Source organism: Pseudorasbora parva, chromosome 20 (assembly GCF_024679245.1).
Source record: "Pseudorasbora parva isolate DD20220531a chromosome 20, ASM2467924v1, whole genome shotgun sequence".
Classification (NCBI taxonomy): Eukaryota; Metazoa; Chordata; class Actinopteri; order Cypriniformes; family Gobionidae; genus Pseudorasbora; species Pseudorasbora parva.
Genome location: NC_090191.1, coordinates 23,521,862 through 23,545,752, shown reverse-complemented (window position 1 = coordinate 23,545,752; position 23,891 = coordinate 23,521,862). Strand labels below are relative to the sequence as shown.

Genomic DNA, 23,891 nt, shown 5'->3' with positions numbered 1-23,891 from the left:
GGACTTATCAGCGCTTCAGCAGCATGATGGAAAGGTAGGGAAAAGTCCTCACGTTTTCAAGCGATTCTTGTCTCCGTCCAGCTTTGCAGACACTGTGAAGGATTGATCCAATCAGCCAATGACTGGTAGATTTTCCTTTCAGACAAGAACCACTATACACTCCATGGACCACAAACTTCAGTTCTGCTTATTTTTCAGACAATAACTATATCTTTTGTTTTTGGAACTGCCATAAATGATAACACGTTGCAGATATTCTATTTATGGTTCAATAATGTTCTCCTTTTGTTCTGTGAATGCCTACAACATTTATTGATAAAGTGAACGTCTCAACCGTAGAAAGAGCAGAATTATACAATATAGCTATTTTATTCAGTTGACCGTGAACTTTGTCATTTTTTTTTCGCATATTGCTTTGACTTTGGAGTAACACTCAGTGCAAAGCCTGAACTTCATCTTGCTGTGTTGACAACTGTGGCTTCAGGGTTCTTTTCTTTTTCATATATGCTTGAAATATTTCAAACCTGCAATGTCTGACTTGTTTGAAAAATCAGACAGCAGATCTTGGGAATGTTTATGACAGGTTTATTCAAGGCACTGCCAGTCTTGCTAATAAGAGATGGATAATGAGGTAGAAAAGGCACTGATCGCTTCTTTTCTTTTTTTTACCTCTTCATTTTTCGCATTTACATCTGCAATGCATACAAAACAAAGAAACAGACACAAATTAACGTTAGGATATTAAGGTCAACATATCTACAAAATGTACATGTGAAAACTAAGTTTCTGTCCAAGAGCAGAACAAGATAGGGGTCTATTATGAGGGTCGGAGGAATCTTTTTAAAATCAATTTTAAGCGTATAAGAAAAATTCTAAGAATTGAAATCTTAGCATTCATAAGAAAAAAAAAATCTAATGAACATTTGAATGAAATGACTGAAAATGTCAAGTGGTGTAACCACATTGTTTGTGTAGCTTTGGTTTTTCGTGTATAGACATTGACAGCGTTGTCAAAATGATCCCGGTTCACACAGATCTGTCGAAAACATCTAAAAACGCTGTATTATTCATGCCAGGCTAGTAGTTGGCAAGGTCACTTCGTAAAGAAAAACGACAACGCCTATAGTCTGAACATGTAATGCGCATGACGTCACCGTTTTCACAAATCCACGTAGCTCACAGATACAATAATGTTATAATTTTCAAAAACTTGCACTTTGAAGCAGCATTTTCAAAAGTCTGTGTTTTCTGGCCTGCAAAAAGGCATTGTCGTGTAAATAAACAGGCAAAAAGCATAAAAACGCTTCAGTTTTCAGCCCATCAGTTTGTCGGTCATTATTTATATACAAAGCTGTTACATTTGTGTTTAACTTTTCCTTGTGGATTACTTTAACTTTTTGGTTTCCCTTCTTTCTTTCTTTTCGTAAATAAACCAAAAATTCTCGCTATAACATTTTTCAAAGTTTGTAAGAAAAAAAACTATATTACACCTTGTATGCATGGTATATATAATTATTTCCAAATAGCTTCTTGAACTTGAGGTTATACCATTTGACAACCTGAATTAACTTGTCAAAATAAATTTGAAATAATTTGGCACAGTGATTTGGCAGAGATAGAGATTTTTCCAAATATTAATAATTTTTTCTTCTTAAATTTAATAATAATAATTACAGATTATCATGGTAAAACTGGTTACACCACACTGACATGTTTTATTTTAATATTGACAACAACAAAAAATAGAACTTGGACATTTTTATCATAAAAGTTCAGTATTCTGCTCATTGTCTGTATGAATTGCATCAATACACTTTTGAACTTAAAGGGATGCTTCATCCAAAAATAAAAATTGTCATCATTTACACAGCCGTGCTTGCTGATGTGCGAAAACCAGAGAGGTTTGTTCTTGCATTTCAAGCAACTGTGCTTCCAAATTTGATGAGCTCTATTTATCAAAGTTTATGTGCATAAAAGCTTACATGAACTCATATCATACAAAGCGATAATGTCTCTTCAGAAGAAGAACTCCTCCATTCATTGGAATACATTTTTCCGATGCCTGGTTGCGTGAGAAAAAAAATCATGAATGACTGTTCAAAATATCTTCATCTGTATACTGAAGGGTTTTATGAGTTTGTGAGTTATGAGGTTATGATGGAAAGTAAATGATGACAGAATTTCTAGTTGAACAATCCCTTTAATTCCATAAAACAAAAAGAGCGCCACATCTTTGACCCATATGTTATTTAACTTTGTATAAATATATATATGCACATGTACAGTCAAACCCAAATTTATTTAGACACCTTCAACATTTTCTCTCATTTTCAGTTTATTTGCTATATTTTAGAAAACGGTAAGAAAATATGACAAGAACTCCTCTTGATAATGTCAGATAATGTTGATAGAAAGTTATACAATTGGTTACAATCAACCAATCAGCTGTCAGCTGTTCAATTTAAGGACACAATTGGATAATACCAATTACGGTCAACAAATTACAAAGCAATGCTTCATTTTGTTCAGTCTGTGGTGTAAAAGGTTGCATTAGCAATTCAAGATAAAGCACTTAAGCAAAACATGGTGAGGTCAAAGTGTCTGAATAATTTTGGTCCCAAACTGTTATCAATTTTACCGGTAGTCCACTATATGAAGAATTTTGGGGTATAATATCTGACAGTTTTCTTTATTTGGCTATCCTCACTTACATAAATGAACTTCAGTGTCCAGCCCCCACTAGTAAAAAATGATAGCTGGTGTCTGAATCATTTTTGGTTTGACTGTATATGCATATTCTTTAAGTTATATAATCCGCATGTGTCAATATTCTAGAATCACCACTAAATAAACTCATCTTCAATCCACTACAGACCCAAGAAAACAGATATAGGCACCTTTAAGAATTCTTTAATTAGCACTGACCCATACAAGCCCGTGTTTGTCCATGATAAATGGCAACGGCCTGTCCTGGATCCTCTCGCGACCTGCGGTTATCTTTATTTGACTGTTTGATGAAGGTAGATATGGCCTCATTTGATATTGTACAAAATATAAGTCAATAAAATGGTGCGATTGTGCAAGAAAAGCGGAGAGCAGCTTATCACTGAAATTGAATCTTTAAAAAGAGTCTTTGTTCCATCTGAGAACAGCAGCAGTCTTTGGGGGGAGAACGCAGACAGAATGTGTAGACAAAGTCCTTTTAAGGCCGTTTTCTTTCTTTTGTAGGTCATGAACACACAATTTCAGCTCCTGAATCTGCCTGAAAGGGGAAAGACTGCCAAGATTGTTTTAGACTCGTATTATAACTCGTATTTCACATTATGAATAAAACTAGACGAAAGAAGGCGGACACATTTGCCTCTTTAACTCAAATTTTCTCTGCCTGATCCATTCAATGCACATGCTCAATCTAGAGAAAAACGAAGCCCAGCTGGCTCTTTTCAAATCAAAAGTGGGACTTCCAGTCCTTCTGTTATCATATTCAGTTTCTTCCATTTATTTTCTGCAAGTTGTCCATCTCCTCCCCCTCTTTTACTGGCGCAATGAGTGAGTTGGCCAGCTCTGTTGTTCTCTGGGAATTCGTCTTGTTCTGTCAATGCCTTGTTGTTTCAAAAGGGAAATAAAAGTTCAATTTTGCTGCTTCTCAGAGTCCATACAAGTTATTTTTTAATATCGCCTAGGTGTCCCCACGTCACTGGCCTCGACACGTCTGATGGAGTTTCCATGCTAATAGACTGCTCCATGCTTAACGTTGTGTTAACCGTCCGGAGCTTTCCGCAGCCATCTGTAAAACTGCTGCTGGAACAGGATGTGCCATTGTACATTAGCTTGAACGATCTCGACGGCTCGAGCGAACGCAGGTGCCGACTCTCCCCCGCTGGTCAGGATGAACTCTTTCAGCTGAGGAGAAGATACACAATTTCATTAGCGTTATAATCGTATCGTGTCGGATGTATCAGATATAGAGAGTTTGTGTTTGTGTGTGTAAGCGGCACCTTCATCTCTGTTAATCAGCGTCAGGATATACAATGCATTTAAATGCAAATGCCTGACATGTTATTTAGCAGATAACAGTGATGTTTATGATAATGAGGAGTGGGAATGGATTTGAAGTAAACAGAATTATCGGTGTTGTCATTTTTTTTTTTTTTTGGAAGAGAAGGACACTTGGGTGTCTGTCAAAAATCTAGATCTCATTAAAAAAAATCTCCATTTACTAAATAACACTTTACAAAAATGATTCCCATTTCCCGAGGTCATGAGATTTACATGAACAAACATGTGCTGGGATTAAGTATTTCAGTTGCTGTCCTGGGGCCTCATTTAAAAAACTTTCCGTAAATTTCACCGTAAAATTGTACGTACACACAAAGGCTAGATTTTGCTTGCACACAAAAAAAATCTGATTTATAAAACCATGTGACCTGAATTGCTTTATTTTTAACTCGTTATTTGAAACTAACTGTTCAAAAGAACCTTTTGCAAAAATTAAATAGACTTCCAATCATTGTTAGTGAGCGAGACACACGTGAAAGACTGAATAAAGAGGAGTCGATTCCCCGCGATGGAATCGATTCCAAACGTTGGAATCGAGGAACCGATTATTTTTGGAATCGATTCCCAGTCCTACCTTTACGTGGGAACTGGTTTACGTACGTTTCCAGCCCCGTTTTGTGTGTAAGCAAGCTTTATAAATAAGACTCCTAGTCTTAAACTATTTCAAAATAGCTGTTGTTCGTATAACTTTCAAAAGAAATAAAACCAACAGCATTGAAAGCATCACTGATCTAACGGTGAATCTGTGGATGAAGTGCTCTGGCAGCGGCTGATTGTCAATGACAGTATGCTAATGCTCTGTTTAAGAACACACTGAGGGGGTTCGTATTATCTCTGTATGAATGATAAATCGTTGAAGGCAAAGTCAGCTGGATGAGAAAGTGCTGCGCTGCATTGAGAAGCATCAGCAGTCTGTGTCCTCTGGGACTGAAGCTGAATGAATTTGAATAAGTGAATATACGTTCCATTTCCTATAATAAGGTTAAGCAGTTACAATGAGGAAATAACCCAACGAAACAGAGCGGAGAACATTCCTGCAGGCTTCAAAATTTACTTTTGCTCATTTTCTCCCTCTCAAGAATTTTGCTGACCATTGTTGTTTTGTAAGTATTAATGTTCCATGAAGATTGGTCAATAGTTCATTAGTGTTTTAGATTGATTTGAGGTGTATGAGCCTCAGGATGGTGTAGAAGTCCAGACTCACCTCATTCAACTCGGCCTCTGTGTTGAGAAACTCCGTCACGCCGCTGATTAATTTTGAGTTCATAAATAAAGCTTCTCCATACCTGCGAATGAGAGACACGGAGCTCAAGCGGTGTGATGAAAAACACCGGCGCACCATTTTAATGAGCCCAGTAGCAAACACACACCAAAAGATATTTCCCATACTGCTCTCTGGTCCTCCAACCACAAACAAGGAACATTCCCTAATAAATATCTTATGAGAGTGCGAATGTGAAATTCATATCAGAGGAAGGTTATAGTCACTGATAAACAGAGATGAATGAAGTTACAGTCACCTGGAATTCAATATGTCCCACTTCTCGCGGAAATATCTCCATGCTAAATGTCTTCCCAGTGGATTGCGGCCCACGTGTATGATGACATCGATCACGTCCTGATCCGGCACCAGGTCAGAGGTGAGGGATAGATTCAGGAGCCTGTGGACAACACAATAATGCTAGTTATCCTATTAGTGATATCTTTACTAATTGTGCTATTCATTTTCTATGCTAGTTTTAAGCTCGAGTAAATCTGAGATACAAAACACATTATTCTTCCCCGTTTTCATTAAAGACAGCCACTGACAGGCCTGGCGAAACATAATTATTCAAATATGTTCTCAATACTGTTCAGCATCTTCAAAAAGTAATTAACCTGAAAAGCCCAAATCGAACGCAGACAGACCCATTCGATTCAAATTGGTGCGAAATGTCAAGTAGATGAAAAAGGAAGAAATAGGAAATGAGATGTTACACATAAAGACGCTTCCACGGTGCACAAGTTTTCAATTTGCAATAACGAGTGGGGTGATTGCTTCACAGTGCTTTGGTCTCTTATTTCAGTTCAACTGCTCTTTGGGGCTTTTGACTTCATGAGTCGTTGAGTCATTTGTAGCACCTTTTCACAAACACCCTGGAGATTAATGGCTCGGCGACAAACTCACATCTGTGTGTGGACGGCAGCTTCACAGATCGCAAACGTGACATTCTGCTTCCTCTGTGGACAAGTGTGAACACGCTTTCAGAAAAGTTTCTTTTGCTGCGCTAGTTCTACAATCCCTTTTTTTATGTTCAGATCAGCATGTTTATATTAGCATACTAGCTTGACTGACTATACAATACAGTATGCAGACATTTTCTCTATGCAAAGTATACTTATACAGTATTATACAAAAAGATATTTATTCAGCGTTATCGACAATATATTTTTACCTGCAGCAGCATTGTGAACTTTTGTAATGACACGTTTGGCCATTTACTTTTAAATGCATCATTATATTTAAATTATAAACACACGAGGAGAGTCTCTGCGTGAAAGACCCATGAATGGCAGATCAACGTGCGGCTACATTTCTCTCCGATACGGTAGGAAATTAAACTGATTGTGATTTTAACTGACGATGATTGACGGGGCAATTTAAATGATGACGGAATGCATGTAACTAAGTAAGTAATAGCCTACTGTAAGTCCCAAAGCTTGCATACTTTTTTGCGACACACTCAGAAGTATGTACTTTTTCTTCACAAAAAGAGTACATACTTTTAGATCGTAGTATATGCAAGTAGGTGAATTGGGACGCAGCACCAGTGTTTATTTATTTACTACTGCTTAAATACAATGCTTATTGTTGCCTATTTTACAATATTGGCATTGTTATTATTTAATAAATTATATACTTAATACAGTTCACTGTATTCAGTAAGCAATTTTATTCACTCTCTAAGGCTGCACAACATCTCTAGGTTAGCAGTCCGAGAGGTGAGATTGGCACACACACACACACACACACACGCGCACACACACAAGCAGCGGAGAGGAATTATTATCCGTCACACTAGATCACAACACAATAAATAAAAAGATAATAAAAAATAATAAAAAAAAGGAGGAGGGGGATACAATTTACTTCATGCCATAGAAATCAATACTAAACACAGAGTTCATACACCCCATCCTTCAGACTCAGTGATTGAAGCACGTTTACTAGCTCACTCCAAACAAGGCAGTTTTCTTTGCAGTAGATTACATATCACAAACACACACTCTCACACACACGGCTCATCTGGGACGGGGGCTTTGCTTGTGCATGCTGTGTGAAATTTAAGTGCATCTAAAATCAATGAACTGCGGCTAGAGGTCTTGTCTTTTAAGTCCGACACTAGAGCAAAGGTGGACGTCTGAATGTTGCAGTCATGAAATATTTAAAATATCCCCCGTCTTTGAGGTCCTGAGGGGCTCTCAATGAACTGATGCAAGCATCGCTTCAAATACAGGCAGGTTCCTGACAGATTGTGTAGTTTTATACCTAAATAATTTTTTATAGGAGAATCACCATTAACTGTAGCCTAGAAATCTAGACGCACCCTAGCGGCAGCAAATTTAATCTGCCCGCAAGTGTCATCTAGCAACTCTCAATAAATACCCTTCTGAGCTGTATGCCCCTAACTCTTGCCGGACCAATCACATCGTGTATAGAGTCGGTGGGCGGGGCCATAATGACGACGGCCGAGTTGCGTTTGCATGCTTCTAGTAAACACAGAAACTGGCGAACGGCGGCGGTATTTCGAATCAGCTTTGACCGCAACTCTGGAAGACTTGGAGTTAAGCTTTTCTCTGAGAAAAGAATAAAGAACGGCACTGAGGTCATTCTTAAAAAGGGAAGATGTGTTCGGAGTTTAGCCGACCGGATACGGCGAATGTTTAATCTATCAACAAGCTCTGTTTCACCTTCGTTGCTCTGGTTGGTGGTAGCGCTATCCTATCGCGTGCAGAGGGAGTTTGAAAGACAACTGTTTATCCCGCCCCTCGGATTGAGCCCTGTCTATGGTGAGTTTCCAGACCAAACATCTTGATGTGAGTCTGGCTTGTCAGGCTACATTAACTGTGTAATTTAGACTCAGACTTTTTAATCAGGGTTTAAGTAATCACTCCTTTGAGACTTCATTTGAGGGAAGTACTCAGACATTTGCCCGTTTGAATCATGATAGTGCTGTTGAGAAGCATCTGATCTTTCCAAAGTCACACTATTCAAGTTGCCAGAAATAAATTCATGGATATTCAGACACAAATCCAATAGGGCATATTAGGGCTGAGAGACATTAGTTTATAAAAAAGGAAAGTTTTTGTAACTTCCTGGTGAGATTAAATTTAATTCTGATGTATAATATATAATTAGATCTTCATTATCCGCTTAAACTCCATGGACCCTTTACAGGGTCGGGAATGACATTGTGTATATACTTTCAATTTTAAATGTCTGTGGAGGAGCTGTGATATCATATGTGGTACCATTTGAAAGCTTAGAGTCTCTACTTTCTAATGATATGCATCACTTTGGCATTTGTTTTACACAAAGTAATGTATTTACACTAAATTACTCTGGTGCCATTTCCGCCTGGATTTGGCCTACCCAAATTGAAAAGCCTCCCATACACACATACAGTGGTCTAGGTTCAAAATGTTGGTGTCATTTTACAGGAAACCCTTTAAAGTTACATGAAACACTGCTAAAAGTGATAAACATGTAAGTATATGTTGTCTAAGCTGTTACAACCCCCCAAAAAATTAGGCGCTTTTTGATTTAAAAAAATATATAAACTCATTTTTGAAATTGTGTAACTCAGGCCCTGTGTGCTCTAGGACCCTACAGACAGTTTGGGCTGTTTCCAGCATATATAATTAATTGAATGACACTGGGATTTTACATTTATATCACTGTATAAGGTGGAGGGAGGGGGTGGTGTGTGTGTGTTTGGGGGGGGGCATGGTGAGGGGAGGGGGAATGGGGAGGTCATAACTTCAGACCATTTAAATAAATCTTGCACACAACATGACACATACAAAATTATTTTTTCCACTATTTTCTGTAATTTAGTGGAAACAGCACAAACTGTCTGCAGGTTCCTAGAGCACACAGGGCCTGAGTTACACACTTTCAAAAATGAATGTATACACTGTATACAATGTATTCATCTACTAAAACAAATCGATAAGCGATGAACTTAGACCACTGTATGTGTGTATTGGAAGCTTTTCAATTTAGGTAGGCCAATTCCAGGCAGAAATCCCAAAAAATGGTCTTGGAGTTTAAGTAGTTATGCTAAACTAAAACAAGTATTGCCAATGAAAAATGTTTGAAGAACATAATGCAACACCAAATCATCCCTAAGCAACAATGACTGAGGTGTGACCTGCACATTGAAGATACCAACACCTTTATTCCATGGGAATTCATTAAATGGAAGAAAAAAAAGTGTTGCGCTCAAGATATCAACACTGTAAAAAAAATGCAGCTACAGGTTCTTCACACATCATGCTTATGCCATGAATTGTAGAAATAGGTGCCACTTTCTAATTAGCATGTGAGTGTTGCTAGCGCCAGGTTTTCTTTTTGCTTTTTTTTAAATCAACAGTGATGTCTGACGCTTTCAACACCACCTCACCACTACTGCTGCTCTCACCCCATATCATTGTTGTGTTGTGGGGAAAAGGTTTCTTGGCCATTCTCTATGCACATTCCCAAAAAAGTTAAGCTAGTCTACCATTTCAAAATATGTTTTAAAGATCGTTTGCCACATTAACCACCAGCTACTTACCAATATGGTTTAGCAACTCTAACCAGGTTGACCATTGCCTCACTGACTACTAATATAGCTGATCAACCCCCTGAACAAGGGAGAACCAGCTAATGGCCAAAATTGATTTGTTTCAGTCACTTAGAAAGAAAAAGAAAAAATACAGGTGGTTTTGCCAGTTAGGATGTGTTCATGTGTCCTGGAACAGGATTTACAATAGCAAAAAACATAGTCCTAACCCAATTTAACCCTGACCAATAACCAATATTGGTGTCAATCCGACCTAATGTAAGCCAGGAACAAGAGCAGGGGATGGTCAAGCACGAGTCAAGTCCAAATGCTCTTGAAAATGTTTTTCATGGTTTTGGTTTTGAGTCCTAGACCATATTGTACATATAAGACCACATGCGGATTCAGTCTTGACTCGGACCTATTCTGGTCTAAATCTTGACTCAACATGACCTCTTCCAATCTCGGTCTTGACCCTGACTTGAATGAGCTGCTCTAGATTACAACACTGTCAATAACTAGCACTAAATCAGAAGGAAGTGTGCATTATATGTAAAGCTTCAATGTCACTTTTCAGCATGAGTTGGATAGAAACCTAGTTTCAGACCATAATGTTTTGCTAGTTTAGTGTAAGGCCTCCTATTGTGGCCAATACAGCATACATTCATCATGGAAATGACAGATACAAGTACTGCACAGTGGCCAGAGGGATTTTAAGCCATTCCTCTTGCAGAACAGTTCAATATGTGATGCTAGTGGAGAAAGTGTTTCCTGATGTGCTTATCCAAAATACCCCAAAGTGGCCAAATAATATTCAAATCTGGTGACTGTGCTGCCATGGGAGATGTTCAACTTCACTTTCATGTTCATCAAACCATTCTCTCACAAGTCTTGCTGTGTGTATTGGTGAATTATCATGCTGTCACATGGAACCCTATTCAGGGTACAATGTTTGAAGCATTGGTTTGGTAGTACAATGGTTTGGTAGTCCTTGGCAGTGACGTACCCATCTAGCACAAGTAGCGGGTCTAGGGAATGCCATGATATTGCAGCTCAAACCATCACTGATTCACCCCCTGCATCACTCTGTACATGCAACAGTCTGTGTGTTAAGCTTCTTTAGGGCTTCTCTACACTGTAGCTCAATCAGATGTGTACTCCCTTGAACTCTGATATGTCTCCTCTTATGTTGCATGGATTGCAATATGTATTGTACATCTGTGTTTTTACTCTCTCTCTCTCTATACAGTGGTGGTCAAAATTGTTGGTACCCCTGGTAAATATTAATCTGCATAGTTAATCCTTTTGATCTTTTTTTTTTTTAATCACAAAAATCTAACCTTTCATTGAAATAAAATAATTGAAAATGAAAGGTAAATCACATTAGGAAATAAATGCTTTTCTCCAAAACAAGTTGGCAACAAATGTACATTTACATTAATATTTAAATTTTGTAGTACATCAGGGTGACAAGGAACATGAAATTGTCCAGATATGATGTCTTGTTTCACAGGAGTATAAATATAAGGAAGCAAAAAGGTCAAATTCCTTTAATCTTCATCACAATGAGTAAAACCACAGAATATAGTCGTGATGTGTGGCAAAAGATTGTTGAGCCTCAACAAAATAGAAGGTGGCTTTAGGAAAATCTCCATTTACACCATAAGGGCAATAATTAAGAAGTACCAATCAACTAAAGATGTTACGAATCTGCCTGAAAGAGGAAGTGTGTACAGTATATCGTCCTAATGCACGGCGAGGAGGATAGTTTGAGTGGAAAAAAATTCTCCAATGATCACAGCTGGAGAATCGCAGAGATTAGTTGAGTCTTGGGGTCAGGAAGCCTAAAAGAAATCAAAAAACAACCCCTACATCACCACATGAGTTTTGGGAAAACATACAAAAAAAATCATCCTTGCTCATCCAGAAACAAACTCCAGCATATTCTGTTGTCAGATGTGACTGTACATTCAAAAGGAACCGGGTTCTATTGTCAGATGAAACTATAAAAAGTTTTTTTGGCAGCAAATCTACCAGAACTGTTTGGTGAAAACAGGGATAAACAGTACCCCATGCCCACGGCTAAAAATTTTGAGGGCCTATTTTTTTGCTGGAGGTCCTGGACATCTTGTTCAGACACATGGTATAATGGATTCTAGCAAATACAAACAGATAAAAAATCAAAACCTGACCGCCGCTGCTAGAAATCTTATAATGGGCCGTGGTTGGATCTTACATTAGGACAGCGATCCAAAAGAAACATCAAAATCAACACACAAATGTGTCACAGAACACAAAATGAGCTTCTGCCATGGCTGTCCCAGTCCCCTGACCTGAACCTATAGATAATGAGTGGGGTGAACTGAAGAGAAACCCCAAAATGGATCTGTGAATCTGAAGGATCTGGAGAGATTCAGTATGGAGGAATGGTCTCTGATCTCTTGTCAGGTGTTCTCCAAACTCATCAGGCATTTTAGGAGAAGACTCTGAGCTGTTATCTTGGGGAAAAGAGGTTGCAGTAAGTATTTAATAAAAGGGTGGCCAACAATTTTGGCCAAGGTATTTTGGAGAAAAGCATTTATTTCATAATGTGATTTACCCCCATTTTCAATTATTTTACTTCAGTGAAAGGTTAGATTGTTGTGATTTTTTTTAATAAAAGATCAAAAGGATAAACATTGGAGATTTATTTTTTACAGCCATATTTGATCATATTTACCAGGGATGCCAACAGTTTTGACCACCACTGTATATACAGTGCCTTGCGAAAGTATTCGCCCCCCTTGAACTTTGCATTCTTTTGCCACATTTCAGCTTTCAAACATAAATATATAAAACTTTAGTTTTCTTTTCATTTCAATTTTTTGTGAAGAATCAACAACAAGTGGGACAGAATCATGAAGTGGAATGCAATTTTTGGAAATGAAAAATTGGGCATGCAAAATTATTCGCCCCCCTTAAGTTAATACTTTGTAGTGCCACCTTTTGCTGCGATTACAGCTGTAAGTCACTTGGGGTATGTCTCTATCAGTTTTGGACATCGAGAGAATTTTTGCCCATTCCTCCTTGCAGAACAGCTCGAGCTCAGTGAGGTTGGATGGAGAGCGTTTGTGAACAGCAGTTTTCAGTTCTTTCCACAGATTCTCGATTGGATTCAGGTCTGGACTTTGACTTGGCCATTCTAACACCTGGATATGTTTATTTTTGAACCATTCCATTGTAGATTTTGCTTTATGTTTTGGACATCTCCGTCCCAGTCTCAGGTCTTTTGCAGACTCCATCAAGTTTTCTTCCAGAATGGTCCTGTATTTGGCTCCATCCATCTTCCCATCAATTTTAACCATCTTCCTTGTCCCTGCTGAAGAAAAGCAGGCCCAAACCATGATGCTGCCACCACCATGTTTGACAGTGGGGATGGTGTGTTCAGGGTGATGAGCTGTGTTGCTTTTACGCCAAACATAACGTTTTGCATTGTTGCCAAAAAGTTCAATTTTGGTTTCATCTGACCAGAGCACCTTCTTCCACATGTTTGGTGTGTCTCCCAGGTGGCTTGTGGCAAACTTTAAATGACACTTTTTATGGAGATCTTTAAGAAATGGCTTTCTTCTTGCCACTCTTCCAGAAAGGCCAGATTTGTGCAGTATACGACTGACTGTTGTCCTATGGACAGAGTCTCCCACCTCAGCTGTAGATCTCTGCAATTCATCCAGAGTGATCATGAGCCTCTTGGCGGCATCTCTGATCAGTCTTCTTGTATGAGCTGAAAGTTTAGAGGGACGGTCAGGTCTTGGTAGATTTGCAGTGGTCTGATACTCCTTCCATTTCCATATTATCGCTTGCAGAGTGCTCCTTGGGATGTTTAAAGCTTGGGAAATCTTTTTGTATCCAAATCCGGCTTTAAAATTCTCCACAACAGTATCTCGGACCTGCCTGGTGTGTTCCTTGTTCTTCATGATGCTCTCTGCGCTTTAAACGGACCTCTGAGACTATCACAGTGCAGGTGCATTTATACGGAGACTTGATTACACACAGGTGGATTCTGTTTATCTTCATTAGTCATTTAGGTCAACAATCATTCAGAGATCCTCACTGAACTTCTGGAGAGAGTTTGCTGCACTGAAAGTAAAGGGGCCGAATAATTTTGCATGCTCAATTTTTCAGTTTTTGATTTGTTAAAAAAGTTTAAAATATCCAATACATTTCATTCCACTTCATGATTGTGTCCCACTTGTTGTTGATTCTTCACAAACAATTACAGTTTTATATCTTTATGTTTGAAGCCTGAAATGTGGCAAAAGGTCGCAAAGTTCAAGGGGGCCGAATACTTTCGCAAGACACTGTATATGTATAGGCATGAAACCTCCAACACTATATTGGCCAGTGTTTCGGTTTCATTTTCCAACCCCTGTATCTCTAAAATCTAAACAGAACCCTGCAATCGTGTTGGTTGAAAGGAATGTTAATTCAAAAACACATACAAAACTGTTTGATAAGTCACCATCAGAAGCACGTGGCCTTCAAGAGTTTGTATTGTAGGAGATAATTGGAGGTTCAAGCAACAGAATTTGTATTCATGTTTAGCTGCCTGGCTTTCAGATATCTATGAGTACTGTGTATGACAGCCAAGTCATTGATCACTGAGAGCTTGCAAGATTCATTGTTTTTACCTTCAAGGAAGGCAATTACCACAATACAAAAAAATGAAAAGGTTCCTTGCTAACTATAATATGATAAATAGTATCTTAACATGAAGATGAAGATGCCTGGATGTAGAGCACAAAAATGTGTGCTTTCTAAGTGCGGTGCTATTTATCTTCTTCCTCTAGTGAGGCAAACCACATCCCTCTCAACCGACTCACACTGAAGATTCCCACAGGAATACGCCTGCTGAGCGCTGAACGCTCACTGCAAAGATGGGTCATGGTGGGGCTCTTTATATGGACAAGTTCCTTTCTTTTAGTATATCTACAAAACAACAACCAAATGCAACTGAATAAATGGAGATGTCAGTGAATCCTAAGAGAACTGCTTCAAAATATGTGTGGGCTTTGAGATCCTCGCCTGGCCTGGACAAGGTGTAATCCGTCACCGTCCTCGTCCTGCTATTGAGTCGGGAGAGAATTTAAGGCACCATGAAGACATGTGGGAAAAGCTCCTATGGCAACCATTGTTTTTACAGCCCCATCAGAAGAGTGAGTGCAGCTCTGCTTGTATATGAGTGACATGAAGTGGTAGAAAGGATTGAATCGGATTACTTCATGAGGTACAGCAGACTACGAACTAACACAAGTTATAGTCAGAGGAGAGCCATACATCCTCCAGAAACATCCTTCCATATACTTCTTGCTATCAATAAGTGGTAATTTGGAACAGTTGTTTTAGACACACTCCTGTACAAAATCTTAAGACCAGGGGATTCATTGCAAGTTTTACACATTTCGCACTTGTGGATCATAACCGGGTTGTAAGTGCTGCTTCAAAATGCCAAAAGAAGAAACAGGAGCAAGAGACAAAAAATAGAGAGTAGGCAATTTATTGAAAACTGCCTTTAAACTGAAACAGGCCATTCATCAGCTGATCAAAAGTTTAAGACCATAGCCATAAAAATGTAAAATCTGCACAAAAATATGGCTTTCATGGCATTGTCCTTCAAGCAGTCATACTGTCGAGATCTCCTGATGGCAAAGGCAAAAAGGCTTTCTCTCTTTGAACTTGGTAGGATTGTTGAGCTGCACAAGCAAGGCCTTTCGTAACACGCCATCGCTGCTGAGGTTGGTAAGACAGTCATTTTGCATTTCTTAAAAAATCCTGAGAGTTATGGGACAAAAAAGTAAAGTGGTAGACCCAAAAAGATTTCACATGCACTGAGCCGCAGGATCCGACGGGTCGTTCGTGAAGACACAGGTCGATCTTCAACCCAAATTAAGGCCCTTACTGATGCTGACTGCAGCCCAATAACCATAAGACGTCATCTGCTAGAGAAGGGCTTCAAGAACAAAAAACGTCTTCAAAGGACACGTCTCCTCCCATGACACAAACTTGCCCCTTTTGAATTTGCAAGGGAGCACCAAACATGGGACATTGAAAAGTGGAAGAAAGTTTTATTCTCTGACGAGAATTTTTATCCTGGACGGTCTTGATGGCTTCCAACAGCTTCCAACAGCTTCCCACCTGAGATGTTTTCTACGCGGCACAGTGGAGGAGGCTCCATCATGATCTGGGGTGCTTTTTCCTTGAATGGGAAAATGGAGCTTCAAGTTGTGCAGGGGCGTCAAGCGGTGACTGGCTATGTGGATCTGTTGCAGCGGGCATCCCTCTTGACCGAGGGCCCCTGTCTGTGCGGTAATGACTGGGTCTTTCAACAGGACAACGCTGCAATTCACAAAGCCCGCCTGACGAAGGACTTCTTCCAGGAGAATAACGTTGCTCTTTTGGACCATCCTGCGTGTTCCCCTGATCTAAATCCCATTGAGAACATTTGGGGATGGATGGCAAGGGAAGTTTACAAAAATGGATGTCAGTTCCAGACCGTGGATGCCCTTCGTGAAGCCATCTTCACCACATGGAGCAATGTTCCCACCAGCCTCCTGGAAACAGTCGCATCAAGCATGCCGCAATGAGTTTTTGAAGTGATCAACAAGAACGGTGGGGGCTACTCACTACTGAGTCCTTTTTTGACACTTTTAGTACTGTTGTGCGTTTATTTTTGGGCTATGGTCTTAAACTTTTGATCAGCTGATGAACGGCCTGTTTGAATTTTCTGTTTGAGTTTAAATGCAGTTTTCAATAAATTGCCTACTCTCTATTTTTTGTCTCTTGCTCCTGTTTCTTCTTTTGGCATTTTGAAGCAGCGCTTACAACCCGGTTATGATCCACTAGTGTGAAATGTGTAAAACTTGCAATGAATCCCCTGGTCTTAAGATTTTGTTCAGGAGTGTATAAACCTTGCAGCTAAGACTGAGCGATCAGTTATGCTAGTTACTTTTTTTTCCATGTCATTGTCAATGAGGGCTAAAAGTGTAAATTGACCTGTTGAGCAGGAAGATGTTGCCACTGCAGGTCAAGGCCTCCAGAAGAACCTTCTTCTCAGAGATGGCTGTAGATGAGTGAAACTTCATCCAGATAAACTCCCACACGTCCTCATCCATCAGCGATACGCCTGTGCAGTACACAATGTCCCGCACATTAGGTGAAATCCTGTGGGACAGAAGATTGAACAAAACCATTGAGTGAATGAGGTTAAATCACATTTATGATGGGGTATATATTTTGAGGTAAACATTCACAGGTAATACATGCTAACATTAGCATTTGAATACGTTTACAACTGTATTGATGGAGCCAAAAACATGAATTTACAATTTCATGTCACATAAATAAATAGACTTTTAGAATCCAGTGAAAATAGTGAAAATAGTGATACATTGTCAATTCACATATGCACAGTAAATGCTGGAGTTGATTAGCATTTCTCACTGTGACCAAGTTTCAGTTTGTTCATTAAACATTTACTGAGGGTTACATTAGATACAGACACATTGTGTTCACACCTGATTCTTGTTTTAATTTCTGACAAATAACGAGTTAGTAACTGAAGATATTTTTGATTTTATTTTTTTAACAGCAGTAATTAGTTTAGCCCTCAGGGTTGCTCAAAGATAACAAGTCACAAATCAGTGTTTCACCTTCAGAAGAATCAATGAAAAACAATAATAGTGCATTTTTACATGTTTTATACTTATGTGAGAAGTCTTGTTTTGTTTCTGTTTCTGTCTATTGTCTAAATGTCTATTGTTTAAGTGGCCTTCTCCTGTCTGCAATCATTTTGAGCAGTTATAGCAACAACAACAACAAAATAATAATGACACCAAGCTCATCTTTTTTGAGAATTTAAAACGAAATATTTTGAGCCATAATTAAAGTGGTAAAAATGTGACTAGGATCATCATGACAGGCCTCCCGAAATGAGTCACAGTGCAATATATATTGTCTAGTGATATACAGGTCATAAGTAAGAGCTCTCAGTGGACCAAAGATATCATCTGGTTATAAATCTAAGCAAAGAATAACAGTCTACAGTGGAGCAACACAGAGAGAAAAGTATCACAGGCTGTGAGGCGCTGCATGTAATATTCGTAGGAAGAAGAAATAACATAAAACCTCTGGAGGAGCTGTGGCGATACAGTGACTGAACTTTTGATTTGCTCAAACAAAGCGCAATAAAGACCTGCTGATTCTGGAAGAGCCGTCGGAGCCTCTGGGAGTTTTCAATAGCAATACAGAGAACGGCACCTCCAGTAAGATATAAAATCATGTCACATCCAATTGGAGCATATCGACTGAGATTTCCGCACCTGTGAAGGTGATGTCTTGATTATGACCGCCACTGACAGGAAGTCTAAGCGAATTCAAAGTTAAATAATAATATTTGTGCCATTCCGTTATATCTGGAAAATTCATGACTTTTTTATAAGGTATTTTCAGGGGGAAAAAATGCTAGAGAACACAAGCCATAAATCTAGTCTATACTTCTGATAGTATAACCCGAATATAATGGTTTGATTTGCTCTAATATTTGGCTGTGTGGAGGTAACACATTTATAGTAAAAGGCGGTTATGATATTCTGTCATTTGTGAGCCTTTATTCTATCATACAAAGACTAAGCCTGCACCAAAGACAATTTAGATTCAGCAGTTTCTCTCTAAAGAGATGTCTGACTTAAATTGCATCCCTGCTTTCTTTTTCAGTCTGCGGTATCTTGTTTTTTAATCAATAAAGCACATGAGGAGGTTTTGTCAGCGTTTGTCTTTGGCTGTACAGTGATCTGAAGCCTTTCTTTGTAGCTCATAAACGCCTCTGGGTCATTCCTGTGACATTATCAGCACCTAAACCATAAAAAGCTGAAAGGTCAAAGACATTCCTCTTTTATGTGCTGCTCATCCCTGAATATCAAACTGAGCAGATTCTTTTTATTATCCCAGCAGGACTAGAGGTCATTTTTGCAGAAAGGACAATGAAGGACACATCTGGCAGGTCCAAACTTCTGCTGTCAGGTAAGAGGAAAATGGCATAATTTGAAGAAAAAAATAAGAATAGTTATGACAGGCAATAGTGGTCACAGAAAGAGCCGAGAAGAAAAGCAGCAACTATCTGTCAGTAAATTAAACTACCCTGTCCAAATGATGAGGGATTTTGTTCAGTACATAGACTTCCTGTCTGTTCAGACATGATCAGAAACCTCAAACTCTACTCCACGGGGTAATAGTTACAGAGCCAGAGCAATTGACCTGTTTCAGGGCAAAAGAGTGGAAAATCTTTGACTGAGCAGGTCAAACATTGGTTGAATTCAACGACTGTAAGCCTGTTCCCTGAACAAGTGTGAACTAGATGCAGTGCTGGTAGCACTATTGAAAAAAAAATGTGGTTGTGAAACGTGTGCTAACACATCAATGAACTTGGCCAATCTCTGACGATGACATCGTTGGAATTTGCGCTCCTCAGAGGCTATAAATAGATGTGAAACAGGTATCCAGTATCCGACAGTAAAAACTGTCAAGGAGGGATATTATCTCAGAGAACCAAACTCTATTCAGTCAACGAGGCACTATCAGTAAGAGGCAAGACCCTTGTTGACGAACTTTGGCCAGGACTCTCGGGAGTAGGGCAATCGGTGGAAATGCATACAGGCACATTCTGCACCATGCACCATTGCGTCCAGGGGGGCTGGATGACTTAGAGAGGAGAAGTCGAGGGGACATTACACGGTACATTGTCCCATTGTACAAACATTGTCTGCCCTGGCAATTTAGGTAGGAGACTACCTCAGTGACAGCCCCTCAAATGGTGACAAAAAATACAGCCATCAATTTGAGGTAATTGATGTGGCAAGATGCCCTCTTCATATTCCATGGGGTCGATGGCCATTTAAAGGGGTGATGAATTGAGAAATCAACTTTCCCTTTAGCTTTTGATACATAAAAGGTCATGGTAATATAAGAATATCCTCTAAGTTTCAGAGGTGAAAACTTCCTTGTTAGTCAAAGAAAATCTTTTATAGACACCAGGCTCAGCAAACGGTTGTGAGCTTCATTCTTACGTCATAGCGCTACGAAACACCGCCTCTACAGCACGTCTAATTCAGTTGCCCCGCCCACCGACTCGTGGCAGTGAGGGGGGGCAACGGGGGGGGGGGGTTAGGTCGTGCCAGCTAGCCAACCACAATAAACATGGTGAAGAAGATGGCAAGATATTGCACTATTCCCGGTTGTGGAAGAACACAGTCGCTGCATAAGCTTCCTTCCAACGTGGGGAAGACATGTTCACTTCATTTCCCAGAGGAATCGTTTGCAAACAAATCTCCGGTCGATGCTGGATTTGGATCCGACAGGAATGGTGCAACACACTTATGTGAATAAAAAGTGTTTTTATATGTAATAGTACTGCATTGTTATAGATCGTTTTGCTTATGCGTATGTGTCTAACAGAAACATACCTTTAGCACGCTGGACTCAGACACGTATGGGCCAGGGCTCGCAAAGCCCGGCAGGCTGAGGAATCTCATAATATTCCGTTCTTGATCTGTGCTGTTGTCTCTCTTGACCGCTCTTGGCTTGACATTTGAAGGGCGGTGCACGCGCACGTCTATGTGTGTGCGCATGGTTCACGCTTATATTGACCGATCTCACAGGCTATGTGTAATATAAAAATAATAGTCCAATCAATCACGGGTGAATGAGAAATAAATCATTGCGTTTGTTTGATAAAGACGTTTACGAGCCGTGTGATCGAGAGATTCATTCTGGTTGCCGCTTCTCCCTCAATCTCTCCTCTCCCTCATGTGAACTGACAGGGGAGCTTAAGCTTGTTAAATATGCAAATCTTATCCAATCCTAGCCGTGGGCGTGTACTTCCAAGTCTCCAGTGTGACATCCCCATTAAAACCCAGCGTTTTGGAGAGAGCCTCAAAATCAGTGTAGAAAATAGCCTATTACTTATTAGTTATGATGTTTTTGAATGTAAAAACCACTCCCAGAGAGACAAGATGAGTGAGGATTACATTGCAATGATGAAGCGCAGGCATTTGAGACTGGGCCAGTATCAGCCATTCGTCTATGTAATACAAAATAAAGATGCCCTTGAGTCGCAAGCGGAGCTGCATCCATGCATTTTGTGTATATCTGGGGTGATAAGGCTAGGCTGAATGGAAAAACTTCACCACTTTGTAAACCTTACCTTCAAAGGCGTTCCTGTGTTGTGGCAGGATTTCTATGTGAAAATATACATCCTTGAGATTGATTGTGATAAACCAATCTATGTGTTGGACTTTCTACACAATCATCATGAACATTAACATCTTGAACTTTAAAATTCTGAGAGAATGGTTTTAACCCAATGATCTAAAATCTGATGTAATCTCCCATCTTTTTTGGGAACCAGAAAAGACTCTATCTCTTTGAGGAGAACATGTTCTATGGCCGCTTTGCCCAGAAGAGATTGCAGCTGTTGTGACAGCAATTGCGTCTGCTCTGGTTTCACGGTAGACCACGCCGTTGAAATGTGGAGGGCAGTGTGCAAATTGTATTCTGTAACCTCTCTCTACTATTTTTAAGGCTCAATGAAAGATCCAGGGCAACAGATTCTACACTGCCAGTATCTCTGACTTGCCACACTCTGTTTTTAAGCCTCTCTTTTGAGAAGGACGGGGGTTGTTGGCCGACAGCCCCTGCCCTTTAATACGACAGGTAAGAAACTGTCCGAAAGCTTCTTTGTATTTCTTCACCTCCTAGAACCTGCTGACGACTGTGTTCACTGAGTTGGCAAACAGCCCAGAAATGTGAGGGGGGCATCCAACAGAAACACTCTATCTCTGTCTTTGATGACTGTTGAATTAAGTCACAGATGTCTGACCGGAGAGACGAATCTGTAGCCTGACTAAGCTCAGAGAATGCCTTGCCATCAATGGTCCCAGCCGCATTTAAGTCCTTCAGCAGGTCCGACTGGTATGCCTTGTAACACTGCCATTGTGTGCAGCACAGCACCAGCCTGACCTGCTGATTGAAACGCTTTCACAACCAGCGAGAGAAAACTGTGTCCTGCACGGCTTGGTTCGGAGTGTCAGCATTTTCAACGATGATGCGGTACCAGGTTAGAGATAGTCCACGAACATCTCTTCAACTGAGAAAATCCATCTCGCCATTAACAAGAGATGCCTTGTCCTCTACCCAAGCTGAAGAAGCGTCAGTGTGCCCTTCGGAGTCAGGCAAAAGGACTTTACGATCTGGAGATCGGCCCCGTCCCATTGTGTTCTGGCCCTTGAAAATACGCAATCACTTTAACAAAGTACATTTCACAGCATGCTCTTCCAATTAACACAGAAAGCAAAACTGATGTGTATCATAGTCAGACATGAGCCACGAACAAGAAGGCACACAACATTTACTTTGCATGATGTTCTCTCTTTTCTCTTTCACGCGCACACAGAAATTTCTGCACACTAACAGTTGGAAACTTACTCCTAGCAAAGAGGACAAACAGAAAGTGTAGCACACACAAAGTGCAGTCTTTGAAGACAAAGAAATCTGAAAAATCTATTTATACCCTCTGAAGAGCGAGCATTCCAATGATACCAGAGGTTATCTGAGGCCATGCTCATTGGTGTAGTTGCAAACATGCTTCTCTTACCCCTTTTCCACCAAGGCAGTGCTGGTGCTAAATCGGAGCCAGAGCCTAGTTTCAAATCAGTTCTTTGTGTTTCCACAGCCAAAGCACCAGCTCCGAGACAGGAAAAGTGGTTCTTAAGTAGCACCAAAACATTGCTGGGCTAGAAGTAAGAACCGATTTCGTCAGGCGCTGGGGACGGGATCAACAAAATGAACACAAACTTGAGATCCGCCATTTTTTAAATAGCAGCTAATGGAGCTAAAAGCTGCTGCTCGTTTGTATTCACTGTCTATACTGCGAATGCGGTATAATAATGCTGATTGGTCTGCGTAGCGTCGATGCATTAGATAGAACATGTCTGGTGTGTGTGTGTTTCCCGCGGCCGCTAGCAGAAGAGTCCTGCAACGGGTTGAGTACCCGCGGGCATAAAAGTGGCTAAAACGGGTGGATTGTGACATTTATAAAATACGCGGGCGGATAATTAATTCCGTGCGGGCGGGTAGAAGTGCAGATGAAAAATATGTGCAAATCTGTGGCGAGGTGGAGGAGAGAGAGAGACCGGGGCATGATGGCAAATGAGCGTCACCTGCGAGCCACACCGGTCTCGAGTCCTCTCATGAGGGAGCTCGGAGGCATATAAGCACGAGCGACAACAATAAAGGACAAGATCACCAGATTTGGATTTGACGTGGAGTTGTGTTTATGTTTTATTATGTGTGTGCGTGGCAGTGGTCTGTGAGGGGCTGCCCGCGTTACTTTAGTTTTGTTTGGTTAAGTCTTTTAAATGTTCGCCGGTTCTCGAAAAACGATCAAAACGATTCGGTCCTCCTTCTTCCCCCCCGAACATACTGTATTACAATTTCTATGTCCAAATTACCATTACACATACACGTAACAACGATATGCCATTTGACCATCGTGTCATCCCAACTGCGACTTTTGTTGATGCCTCTCGTAGCCCAGTTGGAGCGAGCGTTGTAGGAGCAGCAATGGATGAAGTAAAAGTAAAGTTGGTGAGTGGAGTATATGAAATTGTTGACAACGAGTCTTTAAAGGCACTTTAGCCTGTTTCTTTAGCCCATTCATGACGCTATTGTGATGTTAAGAGAGGTGCAAGATAAAAAAATTAATAAAGCATTTTAACCAGCAACCTGCTGCTGGCAGAGAAGCTCATGTCATGTTAGAGACTGTAACAAGTCATTAAAAGCACATTTTTAGGTCAACATGTGACACATTATACGTGTAATAAAGCATCTGTGTTTGTATGCAAGGTCTATCTGTCAATTTTACGGCACAATTTTGAAGCCAGCAAGCAAATATCCAATGTGTTTGAGGTTGCTAATGTGTGATGAACTGTGTGTGTG

The 23,891-nt window shown here is 40.1% G+C and overlaps 1 protein-coding gene across 1 annotated transcript in view; it reads right to left on the bottom strand.

Moving 5' to 3' along the window:
- Positions 1-3,310: 3,310 nt before the first annotated feature.
- Positions 3,311-23,891, bottom strand: part of LOC137049459 (thyrotropin-releasing hormone-degrading ectoenzyme-like) — a 164,880-nt gene continuing 144,299 nt past the window's right edge. The window contains exons 16-19 of the mRNA XM_067427978.1: positions 16,896-17,063; positions 5,580-5,720; positions 5,264-5,345; positions 3,311-3,903 (exon numbers count right to left, since the gene is read on the bottom strand). Coding sequence (XP_067284079.1) covers positions 3,760-3,903; positions 5,264-5,345; positions 5,580-5,720; positions 16,896-17,063 — 535 coding nt within the window. The 3' untranslated portion in view covers positions 3,311-3,759. The remainder of the gene's footprint in view (positions 3,904-5,263; positions 5,346-5,579; positions 5,721-16,895; positions 17,064-23,891) is intronic.